The following is a 23084-nucleotide window of genomic DNA, read 5'->3' as shown; positions in this document are numbered from 1 at the left end:
GCCTGTTGGCAAATTTAAATCAGGAAGCTGTTTAAATGGTCTTTTATTAAGACGCTTATTATACTAGTTGTTTGTGATACATACAAATAATACCGTCTAAATATTGAAATATTGTTTCAAATAATATATCTTAAGGTAATAATTCAATTCGCGTGATTAGTGAATTAATAATGGGTATATCCCATGTGAAGCACGTGAAACTATAAGTCTTTCACCTCAAACCATTCAAATCGTATCAGTTTTGGCATCCTATCAGTCCATAAGTGAGAACACATACATAGCACGTACGTTTTTGCAGTATAATTAGTCCTATGTAGTTTGCTAGCCTCTATCAAGAATGAACGCCGTGACCAAATTCATTATCTTTACAGTGTTTTAAAGAAGATTGTATGCGTCTTTTGTATCTAATTCATTTACCATCTCTAATGTAATTTTGTATTGATTGATTCTAATTTTATATTGATTTGACAACAGCGCCATCGAGAGTTCTTTTCAGTAAGCGACTGTTTTAACTCTTACACATTGCTTGTTACGATAGAGCGTGACGACGAATTGTTGATGATTTACGTTAGATGGTAGCGCTGAGCACGCTCAAAATCAGTGCACTATTATCTATTTTAATTTTGAAATAATGATTAATATAAACTAATATAAACTTGAAGGAAAATGCTGTGGCTAATTTATAGAACTTTGTTTTACTGTAGCGGATGCAAATATAAAATAAAATAAAAATATAATCTATAAATTAAATTAGTATAAATATTTTCAAGAATCTACATATATACAATACAAGGATAACATAACCAAAGATTGCAACTTCAAACCATCATATCGAAATCGTTGTTAGGAATTTTACATGTGTCTGTTATCAAATATGATTATCAAACTCGTGAAGTGGTATGGTGGTTAAAACTCCAAACCCATTCCTTAATCCGGAAAAGAGGCCAAGCAACAATTATTTACGAGCTGTGTTTAGTAAAGACATTCAAAGTTCGATATTTTAAATGAAATTTAGATACGGCGAACTCTCGAGATTTTATCAAAATTATATGTTATTCTAATAAACTTTGTGCACGTGAAAGTGTCATCAGTCATGCTAAACCAGTTTCCTGTTTTTGATGTAACTTAATAAAGTATAATATACACCTGTGTCACATTGATAAATGTATGTTAGTATGTGTGTATTTTAATTTCCCAACATGATTATAATAAAAATATTATATATCTACATATATAATATTTTATTTTTATTACTCGTCAGGCCTTTGGTGTATCTTAATTTTTAATTTGTTTATGTGTTTGTTGTACTAAAGCCTTGATGTCATATTCAAATAAATTTAAATAAAGTTTTATCGATAATTACTTATATTTTAAGATAGATATATTAAATACATTTACATAATCTTCAATCTAATATTGGTAATGTTTTATTAGGTAATTATAGGTCAGTATCTCGTCTATTCGATATAGAGTCAGTCAGCATTTTTTTTGCATTAGCAGCCCGTAAATGTCCCACTGCTGGGATAAAAGCCTCCTCTCCCTTTGAGGAGAAGGTTTGGAGCATATTCCACCACGCTGCTCCAATGCGGGTTGGCGGAATACACATGTGGCAGAATTTCGTTGAAATTAGACACATGCAGGTTTCCTCACGATGTTTTCCTTCACCGCCGAGCACGAGATGAATTATAAACACAAATTAAGCACATGAAATTTCAGTGGTGCCTGCCTGGGTTTGAACCCGAAATCATCGGTTAAGATGCACGCGTTCTAGCCACTGGGCCATCTCGGCTCTCTCTCGGAGTCAGTCAGCACTGGTGCTTATTTTATTATTATTGGTGTTCAATATTCCTCTGGGTTGTCAGGCTTTTTGCAATCCCGTCTGGGTGGATACCACCCACTCATCACATATTCTAGTGCTAAACAGCAGTTCTATGGACAGTGGTGACCACTTACCATTATGTGGCCTATTTGCCCGTCCGCTTTTTTATACCATAAGAAACTATGTCTAAGCCAAAAGCATTCGACGAGCTTTAAAAGCTTACTCTTTTAACCCATGAGAAAAACTTGACAGTATTTGTAGTTCTGTCAATTCGTGTAGAATGAGCTCCAGTGTTTAAAAGTTTTGAAGTAATAGTATTTTTTTATATTCATTAATTTACACAAATATGGACTATGATTAATGTCTCCATATATGTCTAAAAGAATTTGAAATTAGTGAACATAATAATTAGAAAATGTAAGGAAATAATTAATAAAAATTAACTCGTCTGACGTTTGATAACCAAAGATAATTAATATGTTATTAGCTTCAATTACGAAAGCAAAATATTTTATATTGAAACGAAAGTGTATATGCTCATTCCGTGAATAGTAACCAAAAATTGATGCACGACTGAGCATACAGAGTATGTGAACTATAGAGATATCGTTACGTCAAATATTCTGACAGCTGTCATTTATAATCTGTTATAACAATAATTATTCTCTGTTCACATCGATGCCTTAAATAATTATAAAAATCAAAAGAAAAATATATTGCTTTTCAAATAAGTATGCTTGAACATGTCCCAGACGAATGACAATGAGGATTTTCTGGGCGAAAACTTTACCAGCCTAATTGTTACCAGTGGAGGCATTAAGAAAGGTGTTATATGTTGAAAAAATGCTTTTGTATAACCAATAAGATTCAATTGAATATGGTATTAACGAAATATTGTCCTCTAAATTAAAATTCGCTGTCATTTTGACAATATTAAATTTAAAAATATACCTTTCTAAATTTACAAATCTACGATCATTTGATCTTAGATTTATAGATTTATCTTTATGTTAAAGTGTGCTGTAAGAATGAAATCGTAACTAGCCATTAATATATTAGTAGATGTTACTTCCTAAGAGTGGGAAACAGTGCGTTTGAATAATGTTTATTTAAGCAAATCTCTGTTTACGCACCCATTACACTGTTTTCTAGCGACAGTAGCGCCGCCATGTTTATCGAATACATTACATAGAACCGAACAAAGCACTCAAGCGCACGTCATCTTTACTTATGTACATCTGCTTTCACATACGCGCGAGACAATACTATTTTTGCATTTAGTTCACAATATTCACAGGTTACACTACGAAATGTTAAAAATAGTTACTATTAAATGATTTTTGTGTTTCATCTGTACGTAAATACTCTGTGATCGTTGAACCTTAAGGTCGTGATATTTTGACATTGTTATGTGGTATATAATTGTGACGTTGTTTTTAATATGGCTGCTGGACAACTTCCGCCGGAAAGAGATGACCGACTCGTTCTCGCATCACTGTGTACAAATGTTTGTATCGTTTTAAGGTTTAAATAGTTTTTGTTTTGTTAATAAATTAAAGATTACAGTGACCGTGTACAGTTCGAAAGTAAGTACGATTTGAATGAAAAGAAAAATATATTTTATAATGTGAACGTGACGTTGTCAGTTCATTCAGAAATACATTCGATATTCTAATATTGAACGTGCAAATCCTGAAAAAAATGCATGTTTAACTTTCTATCATTACCACTGAACGTAACGTAATAACATTATTGATTTTATAACAATATGCTTTATGTAGTTTTGTTATAATTATATAATATACAGATATATCTAATCTCGAATACTAATCTAGTTGAATTATAGCTACTTTATTCCTAATTCTAATTTATAATTTTGATACATCAGAGAAATATCGACCATAATTATTTTCCTAGCTCGGTAAGCGATCTAGAATTGGTCACCCTGTCTGTCACCGTGTGTTCGTATATCGTCCAAGTTCGAGCAAGTATCTATATATCACAATATTTATGACATAGAGCATAGCGAGAGTTATTTGATGAGAAGAAGTTTTGTTTTATAGTATTACAACAGCAAAGTCTGCTTAGTAATTATGATGATAATTACTGATATATTTATTTTCTTCGTCCAATAAAGTCCAAGGGATCTGTATTGAAAGGGCGTTTACATCGCTAGGCAGTCCGTCCGCTACTATTGCTCTATTAACGCGGTGTATTTTTGCATGTTGAATGTTAAGGCGTCAAAGTTATTCTAGATCGTATGTTCAAAATCTTGAATCCATAAAAGGGTTTTTCTGACATGAGGATTTTAGTAATCAGCTGTTTTTACATTTGATAGCATGCTTCGAAAGCATATACCACGAATAGTCTAACGCCTGAACTTTTTTTCGTGTCTAATTTGCCATTCGATCGGATTATAGGAAAGAGAACAATTGTGTTTATAATATCTTCTGTGCAATACCTATTTTCCAGCTGAATGTCTGCCGGCGACGATCTAAAGGATGATATCCATTGAATATTTTATTTCTTTTGTTGAAGTATTACCACTGAATATGGCCATCGAATTAGCATATCGTCAAATTTCATTGAGAGTTTAATAACATTTAAGAACAGTATTTTTTATCTATCACTAATATATGTCCTTGACCATCTAGAAATGTACAACTATTTTTTTGAAGACCTAACGATAAAAATAAAAAAAAAAAAACAAAAATAATTATCAATTCTTTTTTTTTTACAAAAGACATTATATCGTTGGAATTATCGGTATTTATAATACCGCCTTTTTATTGTTAAATCTTCAGACGTCTAAAAAACGATATCAATGATAATCATAATTTCACTTTACAAAGACGTCGCGTTATTAGATCATGAGATTATTGTTTTTGTCCATCTGTTCGTTTTATAATTGATTGTCTCGTGTGATTCTTGGAAGATTGACTAACCGTGACTTACTGTGCTCTGCTCGAGCGGAGATGGGTTATTTGAATAAAGATAATTTGAACGAAATTATTTTAATAAGACGTTTTGAAGTGACGTTCGAAATTAGTTTATTATAATTATAATTACGTCGTTTTGGATTATTTCAGTTACGATGGCTAATTTCAAGAGGGCCTCCCTTGAAATTGGCCATCGTAATCTCATATATGTAAGGCATATCAAATCAAGTTTATTCAAGTAAACTTCACAACGAAGCGTTTTTGAATCGTCAATTTTAAAATGCTACCACCGTTTCGGAAAGCAGCCTCCAGCGAGAAGAAACGGCAAGAAACTCGCATAGTTGCTCTTTTCAAATAAACAGATTTACAATGCTGTTTTTTTACAATAATTAGTGTCTTGTGATGGAAACCGAGCCTAAGTCCAGGCGTTTTTTCTAAAAAGTACTTTTTTAATGAATAATAAGACTTATTTATTAATTTAGTCTTAATAAACTTTTTAAATTTCGTAAATGGTAAACTGGTTCCATTTCCCGGTATCTTATTATATATGCGTATACCATTGCCCAAAAACGTTCTCTGCACCGTATGCAAACGGAAAGTAGGTTACAAGTTTATTCTTATTTCTTGTATTAATTGTATGTATATCAGCTTTTATGGAATACTTTTGTATATTCTTCTGTATAAACATTATATTATCACAAATATATCCCTCTTGCCTCCCTTTCATAATCCGAAAGGACGGCAAAATCCGACACGACCGGAAAACTTCAGGCGCAGAATCAAATGCTTTACCAGCGTTCAAAGAAGCACGGGAGTGTACTCCCTTCCAATTACTAGACTCCAAGCTGTTAGTGACAATTTCGATAGAAAAATCCAATAAATTTTCGTCAGGCCGACTTGTGTGTGAAATTCAGAACCTCAGGATCTACGAGGCAATCATTTATGATATATCGGACCTAAATAGACTTTGAAGTTCAAGTGACAGAAAAGGTGATGGTGAATTGATTGATATTTTTTTTGTGACATAGGAAAATAAAATAGGGTTTTCTGATAAAGGGATTCAATGCCTATAGAGATTGGTTCTGTACGAAATATTGATATTTTAATATTCCTTGTGCTTACATTTTCAATATATATCTTGTGTATAAAATTCAATGCTGTTTGGCGGAAGAATAAATTGACAAGTGGGTGGCACCCACCCAGACGGGTTCGGAGAAAGCTCAACTACAATTCACAGACATGTAAACTGGTTTAATTTATTAAGGAATTTAGAAAAAAATGTATAACTATATTTTTTCAAATTTCTGTTTAAAATTATTAACAAGTAATAAACTACTATGACAAGAAGGTGATATATGTATAGTGTAGAGTGACCATAATGATTTTGGGTCTATGATGATATTTAAAAAGTTTCGTAACACTAAATTAATCAATAAATTTCGTTATTCATAAAATAATACTTTTTAGAAAAAAAAACCGCCTGTATGTAGGCTCGTGTTCCATCACAGGACTGATTAAACGCTAATTGTGAATAACAGCATTATAAATCTGTTTATTTGAAAAGAACAAGTATGCGAATTTCTTGCCGTTTCTTCAGCTTTCCGAAACGGTAGTGTTTAAATATTGACGATTCAAAAACGCTTCATTGTGAAGTTTACTTGAATAAAATACATTTGATTTGATGGAACTATGTCATATATAAATAGTTATAGATATTTTAATGCTACGAACGGATATTTCTATTTCATTTACATTACGTGTTAAGCATTTAGAAGTGTAAGTATTAAGCAATGTTACAATAGTGTATGTTGTAGGACCATTCATTATACGATTTCGCAAATGAGTTTTGGAGCGGAAAGTTAAGTTAATTTAGGTTTATCACATAAATCGTTTTGATTTAAATGTATAAATATTCGAACTTAACTGATTTCTACATACATAGTCTTTATGAATGACATGTACAATATATCTAGTCAAATGTAAAAGAATATCATATTGAAATTGTATTTTGCTAATTCTAATCAGACCTCTCTTCATCCAGGTCTTTGGTCAAGTCTTGCACCAACGGAATTGGTCCATTGACATTTTGTTTTGGGGGTACGGATTGGAAACCCTTTAAAATTACGATTACATTTCCTGACTAATTCTGGTAGCTTCGATCATTGTCAATGGATACTTTAGCTGCTCATGAGATAATACATATGTAAACACAAGTACACACAACAGTATGCACAAGTTACAGGTGTAAAAAGCCAGGTAGATCATGCACAAGACTACCAGCGTGACGTGATTTCAATGCATGGGAGTATATAAGGAACAGCTTGTGAATGTGTCTAGCTCTGGGCAAAGGTTTCCTCTTGTTTAAGAAGGTTTGGAACTTAATCCAACATGCAGCTACAATGACAAATTTATTAATATTTGGCAGGTTCTTCAAAGTCTACTCAGCTCAAAATCAGTGAGCAAAGTGTTTGCCAAAATTCTTTTTTTCGTTTTCCGGGAGTCAGTGAGAGTTGAATGGATGCAACTACCTATTTCCTTTTCTTTAAGAATGTTTGGAGGAGAAATGGATTCAAATTTGGCAAGTTCTTCAAAGTCTGTTCAGCTTAAAATCAGTAAATAAAATGTATGCTATTTTTTTTTCTTTTCCGGGATTCAGTAATAATTGAATTAAACTAGAACCAAATGAAATTGAGCTTATTTTTTACCTTTTTAAAACCATGTCCCGCGATAATGGAAAGCCCTGGCATCTCATGAATTTTCTTTCTTTTCAGGATGATTTTAATCATCACTCTTAGAGGCAGACTAGAGATATAATTTAGTGTGTTTTTATTTTTATAATTTAGAGGCTCTATAAATCAAATAACGATTGGACTAAATTTAAATAAACTGGACTTTAATATGTACAAGCAAATTATATGCTCGCTAGATGTTTAACTATACGTCTTTTTGTCAATACTAAAATCTACATAAAAAACATTTATTTATAACTTTCCTGATTCATTTTCATTTGAAATTAATTATTTAAATAAAAAATTAAACACATTTTTTTTTATTTAAAAGAATTCAATCATTATTTAGGTAAAAGACGAAAACAAAGACAGCTAAAAACAATTAAAAGATAATTAAAATAAAAAAAAAATACAATAAACTTTATTCAAGTGGGCTTTTCAAAGAACTTTTGAATCGTGATTACTACAGAACTGTACTAAACGTAAAGCTATCACCGGTCGGAATGTAGATTCTACCGAGAAGAACCAGTAAAAAACACTTTGGCAGTTACTCATTTCGAACAACATCAGACATACAAAGCTACTAAAGTATTACCTCCTCGCTTTTTCATCATCTAATATTAATTAAAACAAAATCTAGAAAATATATATTAAATTTTGTAAAGTGTAAAATTTAAATAGATAAAAAAAATTAAGTAAGTCGAATCGGAACTGTTTTTTTGATACGTTTAAAAGTGAGTTACGTAAATGACTTGTAATCATTGGTTTTTGTCACGGAGGTAAAAATTAAAGAACAAATTAATTACTTCCCAGAAGATGCTCATCAATTCTTCGATAGATGGCCATCGGGCGTGCGAACTGACACTCAGCTTCACCTGCCATACTAAAACGAATACTGGTTATACAACAAATTTTTAGAGTTACGTAGTCAATAATGAAGGGTTCATATTTGTCACGTTTCTCCGGTACCTTCATAATTTCGTCTGGTTATAGTTAATCCTAAATTCACTGTAAATTATAAAATACCAAAAATTGTATATCTCTTTTACGACATAAAAATATAATTTAATTTTTTCTTTAATCTTATGATTTTTATAATATTCAAAATAGGAAGAATATGTATGCTCCATTTTTTTTTAAATTAACTCTAAGTGAGTCAAGTATATATTTACAGTATAGCGACTTTTGTAGTATACACTTGGGATATAAATATACTTTTACGTTATCACTTTTTAATTTTTGTATAGTTGATCATACTATATCAAAATGCTTAGTTATTTTATGTAGTAAGTATCAATGACATCATATGTGATTAATTCGTTAGTGTGGAGTCCTCGTATATACAGTATTATAATATAAATGCAAGCAAGTATATGTTATAATATGTGTGAGTTGTGTGCAAGTGATCTTTCATAATCCGATGAAATGTCAAACAGACCCGACAAGACAAAGTTCAGGTACAGGATCATTGGCTCTACGTGATGTCTAAAGCATAGAACTGTAAATTTTTTTTACTCATAGTTGTTATTGAGAATTTGTTGACGGAAAAACTAATGTTTTATTCAAACAGAGTCTAAATAAACATCAAGATTTAAAAACCATACCAAGGGCAGTTAAACAAACTTTAGAAAAAAGTTGAAAGTTTTCTTCATATAAAACTAAAAAGTAAATCTGCATTTCACAGATTTCACTTTTTATTTGCTTATTAGCTAAAGCAAACGTTTCGCGGCGGGAAAACCAGTTAACAAACATAAATAATCACTAAATATTTAAGTAATGACATGTATAAATTACATTAACAAATTAAAAAAAAAAAAAAAACAAAAATTTATGTGAAACAAATATATATATCTATATCTTTACAGGAAAAACAGTGGTAAATTATAAACGTATAATTAGAATTTAAAAAAATATTTTTTTTACCATCTAAATTATATAATACATGATCAAAGCAAAGGCAGTCGTTGAACAGCCATAAAAATATATAAAATAATATATTTAGATCTCATTGATCAAATAGGCGACATTATTCTGCAGTTTAATTGTTAATTACCATCAGCGTCGATCATCAGTTATGTAGGAATGGGAGAAAGAGCGAGGCTGGCCGCGCAGTCGTTACACACGCGCAATTCGACATGGTCAACTGTACTTATGAACAGTACAACATTTGGGGACCGTCAAGCAGCGTGTCCCGTGAACGATTTGGCGCGCTTTTTTGACATTTACATTTCTTTTAATTTATGGCATAGACTATCCATGAATTATCGGAACGAGTTTCGTGTACGAAAGTGAATTAACATATTGCTATATCGTGCTGTGAGAGTGAATGTGAAACTATGTGTTGCATAAGCGATAATATTTTTGGATGCTGATGGATTTTGTAAATTTTATTCGATATTCACTATTAATCAATCTTTTTATGTAAATTATTATTATGTTAAGGTAATATGCATAGTACATAAATATAAAAAACCAATAAATAGACACATATTTTTGATAAAATTATAATTAATATTACATCTTCTCGGTCTCATAAAAAGTAGATTTGCTTTATCTGTGGCATTATAATACCTATATATTTATAACGTTAATAGTAATAAAATTTAAAAATAAGAAAAGTTCTATCAAATATCAGTATTATATCCACAATATTACAATTTATTATTGTCGATTTTAAATCGGATTATTCAGTTTTTAATTGTAACAGAAAATCACTTCCTTAAGATATTTATCAGTTTAAAATATTTAATATTCATATTAGTTGTAATAAACATTTTTAAACAATGTAAATATTTTGTATCTGTGATGAAACTAACAAAAAATATTCTAAACATTGATCGATGCGCATACTTGTGCGATAAACAACGGGGCTGTTATAACAATACACACCACAATTAAATTTCTCTTTAAAAAAAGCTACAAATAATTGTCTAGAATTATTTGATTTATCTTTTCAGACTATATTTCTAAAAGTAAACGGTCATCAGATACATGCATAATTAAATTCAATGGAAATTAACTTTCGTTTTATTCATATACTTTATGTATGAGGATTTTTATTTTCATGTTTACGTAAGAGCACGTCATAGATAAATCACTTTAATTTTTTGTCTTTATAATTTATTTAAAAAATTAAATACATTTTAAGAAAACAACGTAACGGTTTTTTTTTAATTATTTATAAATAAAATTTAAAAACGGATTAAAAAAGAATAAAATTTAAATGGCTGAATAGTCTTCAGTCTTTTCTAATTTTCAATATTAAAAAAGTACGTTGGATAATGGCGGGAATTGTTATCTTTAGGGTTTGTAATTAAAAGACGAATATTATTAGCATGCAACATGAGATAGAAAGTAAATTGTTGAACTGGTACCGTCGTGTAGTCATTACACGCTCACTGGGCAGGGGTTGTTAAAATCATGTCGTTAATGGTTGAAAAGCGGGTAACAACGTTAAGGTAGCCATGTTAACTGAAAAAATCTTATAAGTGTCTATGGATCCGCGAAATATTAGATATGAATTATCTTAAGAATGGTTGTAAGTTACTTTACAACTATCGAAATAAAGGAAGAAATATTTTATTTCCAGTAAAAGTCCATTTACTGGATTTTTTTTCATATAGGACTTGTACATGACTTACGTAACTACTTTTTTTAAACAAAATTATACGCTTTCGTTGAAATAAAGCAATTAAGATTATATATGTTTTTTGTCGGATTGCTTTGATAATTTATATTATTAAATTTTGGTTATTCTATGTATGAGTATCACATTTACTGGAATTATATTTTTGGAATTTATAGTATTTTTGTAAATAAATTTACAAAACGATATAAATTAGTTTAATTTTTACTCATAAGCTCTAATTATACTTATATGTATTAATAAAAATTATACGATTTTTGAATCTGCCACTAACATTTGCCGTCCCTAAAGAGCTCGCCTCTCTAAAGACTATTTATAAGAATATGTCTATTTCTTTACAAACATGACTGACTATATTTCCGTATAGTGGACGTTGACACTATTTTTTTTAATTCCACATCGCACTGTAATTTGCATAATGTAATTTTCTATTTATCGTGTGACATAATCAGATATGTGTATACAAGAAAATCGTTTCATTAATGACGATGTGTTTTTATCAATCACGCGATAAAAAAAACCTGTTCTGTATAATGTATCAAACACTTGTTAAGTGCGTGACGTTACAAGGGGTCATTACTTTGTAAAAGTAAGAGTTGTGGTTAAACTTGTTAATGTTGTTTTGGGGTAACTTATGGTAGGTCTAATTAAAATATGTTAATATATTCATATAATAAAACGTCTATAAATCAGAAACTTAATACGTCTGTATACAAAGAGACGATTCAAGACGATTTTCATTGTAGGCTGGAATTCTGACGCAAACATTTTTTTTTTTTTTTGTGTGCAAATGTGTTAAAGGTATCAATTTTGTCTACAAATAATCTTTTTTACTTAAAAATTCCAAATATTAGATTTACCTTCTTGATATCAATTTTAATAATGATTTCCGAAATAAAAACTTCTTGAGTTTCTTTTCGTTAGTCGACGTTTCCATTGTTTTGATAGAGATGTAAATGGTCTCAGGAAATGTACTATGCATAATACTTTAAGCTATATTTCCTTATTGTTTTCACAAATTGAAAAGTAAATGGAAAGCATTCCTTTACAATCATTATGATTTACATTGTCTCGGTGTTTTTTTTTCGTGTAAGTTAATACTAGCTTTTGACTGCGGACTTGCATGTGTTGTTCATGTTTAAGTAGTTAACATTCATGATTATTTAATTTAATTGTTAAATTGAAATGTTTTGAATCCAGTTTCTGTTTATCTCACACTACATTGCTCAGAGACATCATCTTCTTTTAAACATATGGTTTTGACTTTGAGTAATTTTACTAAGCTAGTTAATAATAGTATACACACGTGGTATAATTTATTGAACACGTGCAAATTTACTCACAATATTTTTCTTTGCCACTGAGTACTAGATGAATATTATAAATCCAAATATAGTAAATGAAAACTCTCGGCAAAGTTTGAATCTATGATTAAAATCCAAATTTCTTATCTACTGGACATTTTTGGCGTTTTTTTTTGTTATCTAATATTACCAGAGGATTTAGTAAACATTGCTAAAATTATTATTTAAATGATCAGGCACGTACGCAAAGCTGAAGTTGAAAGCTAGTATAGGCATATTAATAGAGTCAACATCAACGAGATCATTTCTCCTCAGCCATGATGCTTCACATTTGACGCTCGTCTCTTACGCAATATCATTGTATCTATGAGAATACGGAAGTTACCGAATAAATCTCGTTTCTAATTACGTTCAACTTTATTATATGCACTCATTACAACGCTGAGTGCGCTCTCAAACATTCGTACAAGTGTGTTAAATGACGAATAAAGAGAAAAATGGAAAAATGCCCAAGGAGAGATCAAAATCAGATAGTTGCAACGCTATCGCTAGGATTTTGAAGGATTTCTGCAGTTGTTCAGAGAACGCAGCGTGGTCACCGGATATGACATCGGACCGCAAGGGTCCCTTCTTAAAGAGTGAACTGACAAACATGTCGGGCATGCGGAGACGAATTATGACGATAGCAAAGAGGAAGAACAGGAATACGTCACCCGAGCCAAAGCTGAGCCGCGACACCTTCGACAACAAGTCATCGTTGACATCGAACCTCATAAACACAACATTAAGTTCACAGACCAGTACAATAGGCAAAAACATCGATAACTTCCTAATATCGCGGAGGATGGTCGCCCTGGATGAAGACTTGTACGAAAAACCAATTCAAGTGAAGAATTCGTCATATGGAGAAAATTGGTCGCTTAGCAAAGCGTGGAAGAACAACAACATGGAATTCTTCAATCGATCACCGAATCTGGAATCGAATAGATTAATCGAACGCAACCTTCCGTTAGAAAGGATAGACGAAGTGCCGAAACGGAAACGTGATAGGAAGTTAAAGGAACAAATTCGTTACGACAGGAACATTAAACGTCATATACGGATACGCGTAATGCTCTCTTTAAGAATGAGGCGTTACGTTAAAAAGAGATTAAGAAAGCAGCACTTACCACCCAGCCAGAATTCAAATGTGCCTCCGAGAAAATTCCCACGTGGAACGCCTGCTACTTCTAGTTTTGGAACAAGGTCGTATCGAAGTGTGATGACGGATAAGAATAGTGATGGGACTGTGTTATTCGATGTGCATGAAGCAAGAAATTCAACATTGGAGTTGTGCCACGACTACGATGAGGACCTCGACACTTTGGACATTGCTTTACGCGCCGGTAATTTTAGGTAGGTTTATTATTATGTTCGTATTGAAATAATGTTGATAACAAACCCCAAAATATATTTATAATATTAATAAATGAACAATATTTTGTTAATTACTTGTTAGTCAGTTTGGAATCGTGTCAAGATTGTAAGTATTTTCAACTTTCTGCAATTGCAATACTGATTATTTGGTTGAAAATTTTGATTTTACTAAAACAGAAGTTGTTCTTAAATTATTGTTTAACTATCGACCCGCCTCGGCTTCGCACGGGTGCAATGCTGATACTGATATACTACAGAATGTCTTACAAATGTTAGAGGTTTTCAGTCATTAGACAATACAAACCGCTATGTCCCTGCGTTTTAAATCTGTAATAACTTCGAAAATATTCATTTAAATTACGTTCTGTAAAGGGCCATCTTGGTCTATATTAAATGCACAATCTAATTAATTAAGTACTTAATTGGATAAGGATTAAAGCTGTATTGCTTAAAATCACTTCGAAAATGAGCCATTATTTCTCGAAAAAAGTAAAGGATAAAAATGGTTATTGTGGGTTATCCGGATATCGCGGACTTTTTTGAAGACATTTTTTAGGTGTACAATACTGTATTTCATTATTTTAATCTATCTCGTAGGGTTCTAAAATTATCAGTGTTTCTCTACTATATTGTGCATGTATTATACATATAAACCTTCGTTTTGAATCAATCTATATATGAAAAAAAAAACCGCATCAAAATACGTTGTGTAATTTAAAAGATCTAAGCATACATTGGGACAGACAGCGGTAAGCGACTTAGGTTTATACTATGTTTTATTATTAAGTAGGTATCATTGATAAACTTTAGGGGTTTCATATATATTAAACTAAATGCTGAAAGCATGGTTAAACCTTTATCTAATAAACTTGTATTGTTCAATGTGCTATCTTTTGAAAAGATAATCCTACTGAAATAACCTAGAAGGCTGAATAAGAAGTAAAAGAACCTTATTATAATTGGTGATTTTCCAGAAATATTTTAATACGAAAAGTGATTATGCTAAAATGAATTATCTCATTAACTTACGTAATTACTTAATTCCATATACTGTTCGAGATTTTTTTTTCGCAATTAAAATATTCAAATTAATGTATGCGTTATACGTGCAAACGAAAAATACGGACGTTATAATTACAAATGATATATCTCACCGACTACTGTTAGTCATTGAACTTACGGGGCTACTGACAATGGGTCCGCGTCACGCTGTCTACGTCCGTATCCGGAGTGTCCATGTTTGGGTAATTTTTACTAAATATTAACCTAATTTGAAAAAATAATATTTCTACATGATTTTCTCCATTTAAACGTATTCGTTTTAATACTAATGCAAGAAATTCACATTACAAGGCGAAATACCAATCACTGATAAATTACGAAATCTCAGAATTTGGCAAGAGGTACCTAACAGGGCTTAGACATTTGCTAAGAATGGATTTTACGAAACTAAGGGGGTAAAAATTCGCTCAGGTAAAGCAAAAGGTTCAGCCAGTCTTACATATAAAAACCGGTTATTAGATAGGCGAGATCAATGATAGTACTTTACTCGTTATACTACAATACATATGAGAAATGAATAACAAACACAGAAAAATAAAAATAAGTAAATATTTATTATAAAACAAAACAATGCGCGTGCAACTGAGTCACGTGACAGAAGTAATAGTTTTTTACGCGACTTTTGCCCTCAATTTGGTTTCTAATTATACTCATAAAAATCGATGTTATAATTTACTTGCACACCTAAACCAAAAATGGTAGAATACAAAATAAAACAAGGTGGCCATTGCCTTAACAGAAATCTTTATCAGACTCCACTTTAAGTTTAATAACAACATTTATGCGGCTATAATCTCAAATTTAAACAACATATATAGATAAACAATGCAAGTCTTTTGGTTATTTATTAGTTTATTTATTTACGAGGTCCTACAATCACTGAAACGTAATTAAAAAAAAAAATGAATCAAATAGATCTTCTCCGCATCGAGTTTTCAGATTTCACACGCTGATTGAAGTTTTTGGAGTGTTTTGATGTCTTATCTCCATTATATGATCCGTTCAATAATGCAAACTACTTTGATTCTAGAGCTAACAAAGGTATAAAATTAAAAACAGTTATTGAGGAGCAAAAATTATGAATCTTAAAACAAATACATCTAAATAGATAAATTAAAAAATAATATGTAGTAATATTTTTTTTTACTTTATGAGAACAAAAATATAATTTTGGATGTTTGTATCTTTATTTTAAGGTTAATCGTTTGATCGATTACCATGTAAGTTATATATATTTATATTTCATAAGGTATATATGTACTGTTTTATAATCAGATTGTATATACTCTGATTATTATAAACCAAATATTTGTTGTAACTCGCCGCTAGATGGCGCAGCAATAACAACACCGTCAAAGCGAGAAATTAGTGCCGCGTTTATCTTATTCTTAAGTAATACTATACGTTGAATTATTTACGATAATTAATCAGTTTAATTTTGGAGTCGGTGCCAATGCAGGAAAGGATAGGATGACGTGTATATTCTTAATTTTATAAACTGGCCGCGATGTTAGTTATTATTAAATGTTATTTTTGAATTTGAGTTCTAAGTCAGCTTATGCAATCACTCTACTCAAATAAAACAATTAAAGAACAAGTGAAAAACTACATACAATTTTAATTAATGTTTGATATTAAGTTCATTCTAGGTAAATAAATTTTAAGTCATAACTGAGGCTTACAGAATGTACCTATTTGTTATAAAAAAACAACTATTTCATTTACAAGGAGACATATTTTTTCTTTACCTATTAATTTTGAATTTGCGAAAATTGGGATTTTTCTGTCTTTCTTTATTTTTATTTTGTATGTTAGTTATAGTTTACTTTAGAGCCATTGAATAGTGTTCTGTAAAGTTATTGTTTTATTAAAAGAAGCAATAAATAAATCATAATCACAACTGTCTATAATATTATCTAAATAGCTAATCAATATTCAGAATGTAACATATAATGATATAAAAATATATTTAGTTTTACAGACTTATAAAGTAAAAAATGTTCTGCTGCGTATAAAAAATCATGAATGAACTAATTTTTATTATTTAAATTGATTTTATAAATTTTAGCGCGACATCGCATGTAAAGTGCTAATAAAATCATCGTAATAAAATTAGTATTATACTACATTTGTATCAAACTGATTCAATGTTATAAAATTATAAAGCACTGTATTTTATACCAGTTACGTGAAAATGGGCTAATTGTATAACGGCCTGTATTAAGCGTACTTACAGCGCCATCTAGTGCATAGTAGCTGAATAAACAATCTCTACTTTCGACATAGTTCGATCATTTAAAAATAGATGGCGTTGTGCTTATTATCAAATAGCGTTGAAGTCTTTTATTCGAGTAAAATCTAATGCTTTCAAAATGCATTGAATATTTATTTCAGTAATTTTAACTGATACTGTTTAATATTTTATGCATTGGTTAAGCTATTCGCGACAGCTTAACAATCTCATTCCTTAAAAAAACTGATTATTTTAATAATAATTTTATATAATATTTTATCGTTATAATGTAGACTATAGGAAAAAGTAAATTTGAGACATAAAAACATTTGAAAAACTAAATTTTAAAGTTTCAATTTGAAATTGTTGCAGGAGCGGTCGTTTAGCTGTCGAGGGCTGGTGGTGTGGGCGCGCGATGGCGGGCGGGCGCGCCAACAACGGTGCCTTGGCGCTCCACTACGCAGCAGCAAGGGGCTGCCTTGACTGCGTGAGGCTTCTAGCCAACACTACACCTGATGTTTCGTAAGTGTTAGAAATATAACAATTAGTAAAAATTTTTAAAATTGTGTGTCTCAATCTCCTTATCTTTGTTTGGTATATTTAATATTTGGCAGTACGCCAGAAAGGTGTATTAGAATAGGGTATGTCGGAGGTTTCTTGTATTAATCAGTACATAGTTTAATTAGTAGTTATACAAGATAGATGTTTAAAGTGATTATAAAACATGTAAGTTCTAACATTATTACCAACATACTGAGTATTAAAGAGCAGTTAATGCGTGTAGGAAAACCCTCGGTAGAAAATAATCTACATTTCTAAGGTTTTATTATTTTGTGTAAAAAGCACATTTCGAGTCTAAATGGTTTAACTTACGAAGAATTTTAATTCGTAATACTTAATAAGATTTCGTTGTTTTTGTACTTATTGTCAAGCGCAATTACGTCTGTTTTTAAAGCGCTAATAAGTGTCATTGAATTGAGATCAATACCTGGAGTATGTTTTTAGTCTATCGTCTATTCTGATACTGCCACAATTGAGACGCTTGACAAGAGGACTAATATCAAATAAATAATTTATTCAGTCAAAACCAAAGTCATCACGATAAACAAATACATGACGTTGGATTATACAAAAAAGTAATAGACATAGAGCCAGTGATCGGCAGACTTACGGTATAGTAGCAAACTCCATATTACTGCCAGGTATACTGCTTCACCTGCTTTTGGGGAAATGGAGGTTCACTATTCCCGTCGTTGGTTTCTTTGAGCGCGACTTTTAAAACGTGATCGCAGCATGTCTGCCGTTTTGATGTCTTAAAATATGTTAGAAAAAATATAGAAACAAATAATTACAGACACTTATTCCGGTTCCCACTATATTTTTTATAATTTCAAAAGTACCTAAATTAGATACAAACACGCGTTATTTCAGCGAAGCCTATAACCTTAGAATCGACCTACGCGTCTGCTTTTGTAAATATATGTATATAATAATAATATAAATATTATATATAAATATCGGCTAATTTAATAATTTTGTAATTTTTTACAAAAATGTACACAATTATGCATTGAGTAAAAACTAGTAATTTATTAATTATATGTCAATTGAAATATATGCAGTTACTAAATTAGTCTTGCATTAGAAGCTGTTGGACCGTTGCACCATAACTGCTTAGCCTGAGGCTGACGTTACTGCCATACGTTGATTATAATGAATACACGAAATATATCGTACCAGGCCGTCTCGACACCGCTTGCGTTTGATTCCTCGATATTAACCGTGCAACAGATAATACATGCTAAAATTTCACCACTAAAAACTCGACTATTTTTTGTGTGTCAGTGACTTAAATAATCGGCAGCCATATTGAATTTTATCATATCAAATATATGTTTAATTGGCCGTGCCACGTTTTAATTGATACGTGCTTTTAATCGTCTCATAAATTTGATATAATTGTGAATTTGATCTCAAATGCGTTCTTCAAACCGTTATTGAGAAAATTTTCTTTTATATTTTATAGAGGGTAATGTTTGAAAATTACTATAATACATTTTCTATCATAAGATTACTGGATCGTTGAGATTGTTTAGTCACAGTTTCAATAGCACCACTGAAGCGTTGTATGTTGGTACGTGTATGGTCATAATGACTCGGCTTTTTGTATGATTATCAGCCAATAACTGTTCAATCACGAATGATAACGGACTTACATATAACAGTTTGTAATAATTACGAATTAATTGTTATATTTATTCATCAGTACCGTGACTCTATCACTGGACTTTAGGTAGCTATTGACCATAGTTTAGATTTTAATATTTTTTTTACATTAAACATACTTATATATATTATTTTATATAAAAGATTAATATTGGCTCTCGCGTGATATGCGTACATACATCATATTAAAAACGTGCTTTAATGACATTTGTAAAAGTGGCTGTAATGATTACGTAGAAAATATATTTTATGATTATATGGATAGTTGCTCTTATTATATGCATAAATATGTATAATATATGTACATAAAATTTACAAATAGTTAGTTAATACTTTTGCTTTTAAAATATAACTGTAGGCAGATTTCTTTGTAATTAGTAAAATGTTTTCATAGCTTAGCATAATTACCTTTACGAATGACAGATGAAATTCCACCATTAAGATTTTTTTTTTAATCTACGATTATACGAAGACATCGCATCTCAATTTTTTATTAAATGCTCTTATAAGAAACGCCAGTACCGGTGAAAGCGTTACCGAATTAATTGCGCTTATCCAAGATCGTACAATCTGCGCATCTTCACACTCGAAGGATTGCTACCACGTTTATGAGAGCCTGGTACTTTGGATCGCTCAATCTTTGCATATAAAGAGGCTTTTGTCTTGTATTTGTTTTTTAAACAGCCTGCTTAATCTATCAACAATGCTATTTTGAAAAGACTCACTTTAAAGTTCACTAGTAATTGGCAACCGACTTAGATACGCTATTATTGCGTTTATCCTTTTATAGTTTACAATTATTTTAGCCAATGTCGTACTACTATCTGACATTTACGATCACGCTTTGTGTGTATCGAGTTAGTTGTTCTCGAATCGCTCTGTACAATTGCACTTTGGTAAAATAAAACGAGAAGTTAAACTATTTTATGAAACACAAACTGATACATCGATTCGTAATATAATCCTATCTTCCGTGTTTCTTATATTCTTCTCATTACCTGAATTATTGTGGGATGAAATCACAGTAAGTCGAAAGGCATAAATAAAAATAAGATAATCGATAGATTCTGCAGTGGTACTTCAATGATCTTAGCGTGTTCGTTTGATTTTATCATAATGCATTTCTATAATTAGGCAATTACTTTTGACAAATGTTCATAGCTCAAAATTCAAAGATTGAACCCGTGAGCCTAAAATAAATCAAAACATTCTCTTATTCAGAACACAATGAACATCTTATGTTCGTTTCGATCTTACGTTCAATGCAAATATTTCTCACATTTAATCCCTTTGATATAAAATTGCCTATATATTACACATATTTAATACCTACGTACCTGTAAGAGCCACTAAAAAGCCTACGTTGATATTTTCTCAATAAAATATATATTTTATTTATATTTTAATTGTAATGATATGTTAAAAAATTAGTTTAATTTTTAAATTCTTGTAATTAATAGCGAGGAAAGACCTAAAGACATCTTACTCATAAAATACTTTAATTAATTAATTTTATAGAAGACCTTTTTTATAGAAACTCTTTACAATCTAGCATATTCAACATATATAATAAATATGTATTGCAAATAGTCTGTATATAATATATAAAAAAAATATATTGGGAACATCTAGTTTCACCGTCAACAATAAAAGTCCCCGAAGATAGTTTAATTATGTCTCAAATTTCAGGAAATATATTACTTTAATATATAATTTATAGTTCTATTATCTTTCATCTCGTGAAACTCTTTTAAATATATAAAAATTATGTAAAATCACGCGAAGCTCTATAAGTAAGTGGGTAAGAAGTAGTCTTTAGTAAAAGGGAGAGGACACATTACTTAAGGAAGCGGAAATAATATCATCGATATTAATCTATTATATAACTCGCCTGGTTCTCTTATATTGTATTTGCATAATTCTATATATTTAAAATCATTTAAACGTTACTCCAAACAATTAACAATAATAACCATATTTATTAGTAGTAATTTTCGTAATAATATAAAAAATGGAAAATCACCTATAATGTAAATTCCATATACCGCGTTAAGTTGCTTTAAAATTACAGTAACATTTATTAGCGGACATCAAGAAAAGCGGATTAAAATTGAGCTGGAAATAGGTCGCTCGTGGCGATGTTAACAGCTTGCAGCATAATGTCTATCACTTAAAGCGACGTAGCTTGTAGCTACTAAAAAATCCGCTGCCGTGTCCCGCTTCGCTAAATACTATGCTACGTTCTATGCAGAACTCATTTGCTCACCTAGAATTGCATTAGTCGAGTGAAATTTTACACTGCGAACGCTCGTACCGGGTGCAATGTGCGTGAGTGACCGATTACTGGCTATTCTGTCGTCTGTATTATATTTTTGTTAATCTGTGCTCATTTTGTGACGATGACATTTGATTGACATTGCTCATTAGGTTCTTTTCGTGTTCAGAATGGATTTTAAGGTTTTTTATCATGCACACAAATCAAAATCGTTTTTTAAAATGAATTTTATAGTGAATTTCAATTATATTCCGTTAGCGCCTATTAATAATATATAAATATGTTTTTTTTTAATTTTGTATATTTTTTCTCATATTTGGATGTATTACAGAGATAATCGTTATTTTTAGTCTGTACCTGTTACTTTTACGGAAGTGATATCAATCAGAACATAACAATAATATAAGTATTAAGGTCAAGTGCATACACAACAATAAGTCTCTGAACAATGAGCGTTTGTTCATCTCGTGTTCGTAATCTCTCTTCCGATTGAATTAAAAGTCGTAATAATCACATTATATAGAGCGATACACGTTCATTTTAGGTCAAGAGATTTCATAAAAATTTTTTGGAATTGAATTATAAATGTCTAGATTTTACATCTTCCAATATTTTTTTAAAATTAATATTTAGTCACTAACATACTTTCTCTGTATATAGCAAAATTAAACCGAAGTAATTTCTTCAATTGGATAATGTCCGGTAATTCGTAATTTGATACTATTATTAATTAATAGTTATAACGTTCTTGATTTAGTAAATGCCAAATTGTTTAATTATCCGATTAGCTTGTCTTTTGATACATATCATTTATATTTCCATTGGTGGTAGGACATTGTGCAAGCTGAGTCTCACTCATCAGATATTCTACCGCCAAATAGCGTAACTACAAGCACTAGGGATATAAGACTAGTTCCTAAGGTTGGTGCATTGGCAATGTAAGGAATGGTTAAAATACAGCGCCAATGTATATGAGCGGTGGTGACCGCTTACCATCAGGTGGTCCATTTGCCTACCTTTAGCGTAAAAATACAAGTCTATCTTTCTTTACAAATTGTAGCATTTCTTCTGAATTTATCCTTAATTTATTTTTACCGAGTTTTTTATTTAACTTTTAAATTGTTAGTAATGAATACTAATATTTATTCAACAGTGATCACAGCTTTAATTTATTTTCGTTTGAATTTTTTTGGTGTTATATAATAAAAATATCAATTGCTGAAGTAAATAGGAAAAGAGTTTCCAATAAAAGACGTAAAAACTAGGCCGTAATATTTTAAATCGTATTAATTAAATTATTTGTTCCGTTTAATTGTAAGAAAAAAACCGGTTGTTACCGGATTTATTCTGTATACGGTAAATGAGGCTTAATAGTCCATTAATTTCTTTCGTTTCAATAAGTTAGTAATAAATTAGCAAAATATTATCGTTACTA

The 23084-nt window shown here is 30.6% G+C and overlaps 1 protein-coding gene across 3 annotated transcripts in view; it reads left to right on the top strand.

Moving 5' to 3' along the window:
* LOC125070163 (espin) overlaps positions 1-23084 on the top strand; it is a 94878-nt gene that overhangs the window by 25856 nt on the left and 45938 nt on the right. For all 3 annotated transcript variants that reach the window (XM_047679899.1, XM_047679900.1, XM_047679897.1), the window contains exon 2: positions 17521-17670. In XM_047679899.1, the coding sequence (XP_047535855.1) occupies positions 17521-17670 (150 nt within the window). The remainder of the gene's footprint in view (positions 1-17520; positions 17671-23084) is intronic.

Source organism: Vanessa atalanta, chromosome 16, assembly GCF_905147765.1.
Source record: "Vanessa atalanta chromosome 16, ilVanAtal1.2, whole genome shotgun sequence".
NCBI lineage: Eukaryota > Metazoa > Arthropoda > Insecta > Lepidoptera > Nymphalidae > Vanessa > Vanessa atalanta.
The sequence above is the reverse complement of the archived record's forward strand: the minus strand, read 5'-3'. Positions and strand labels throughout refer to the sequence as shown.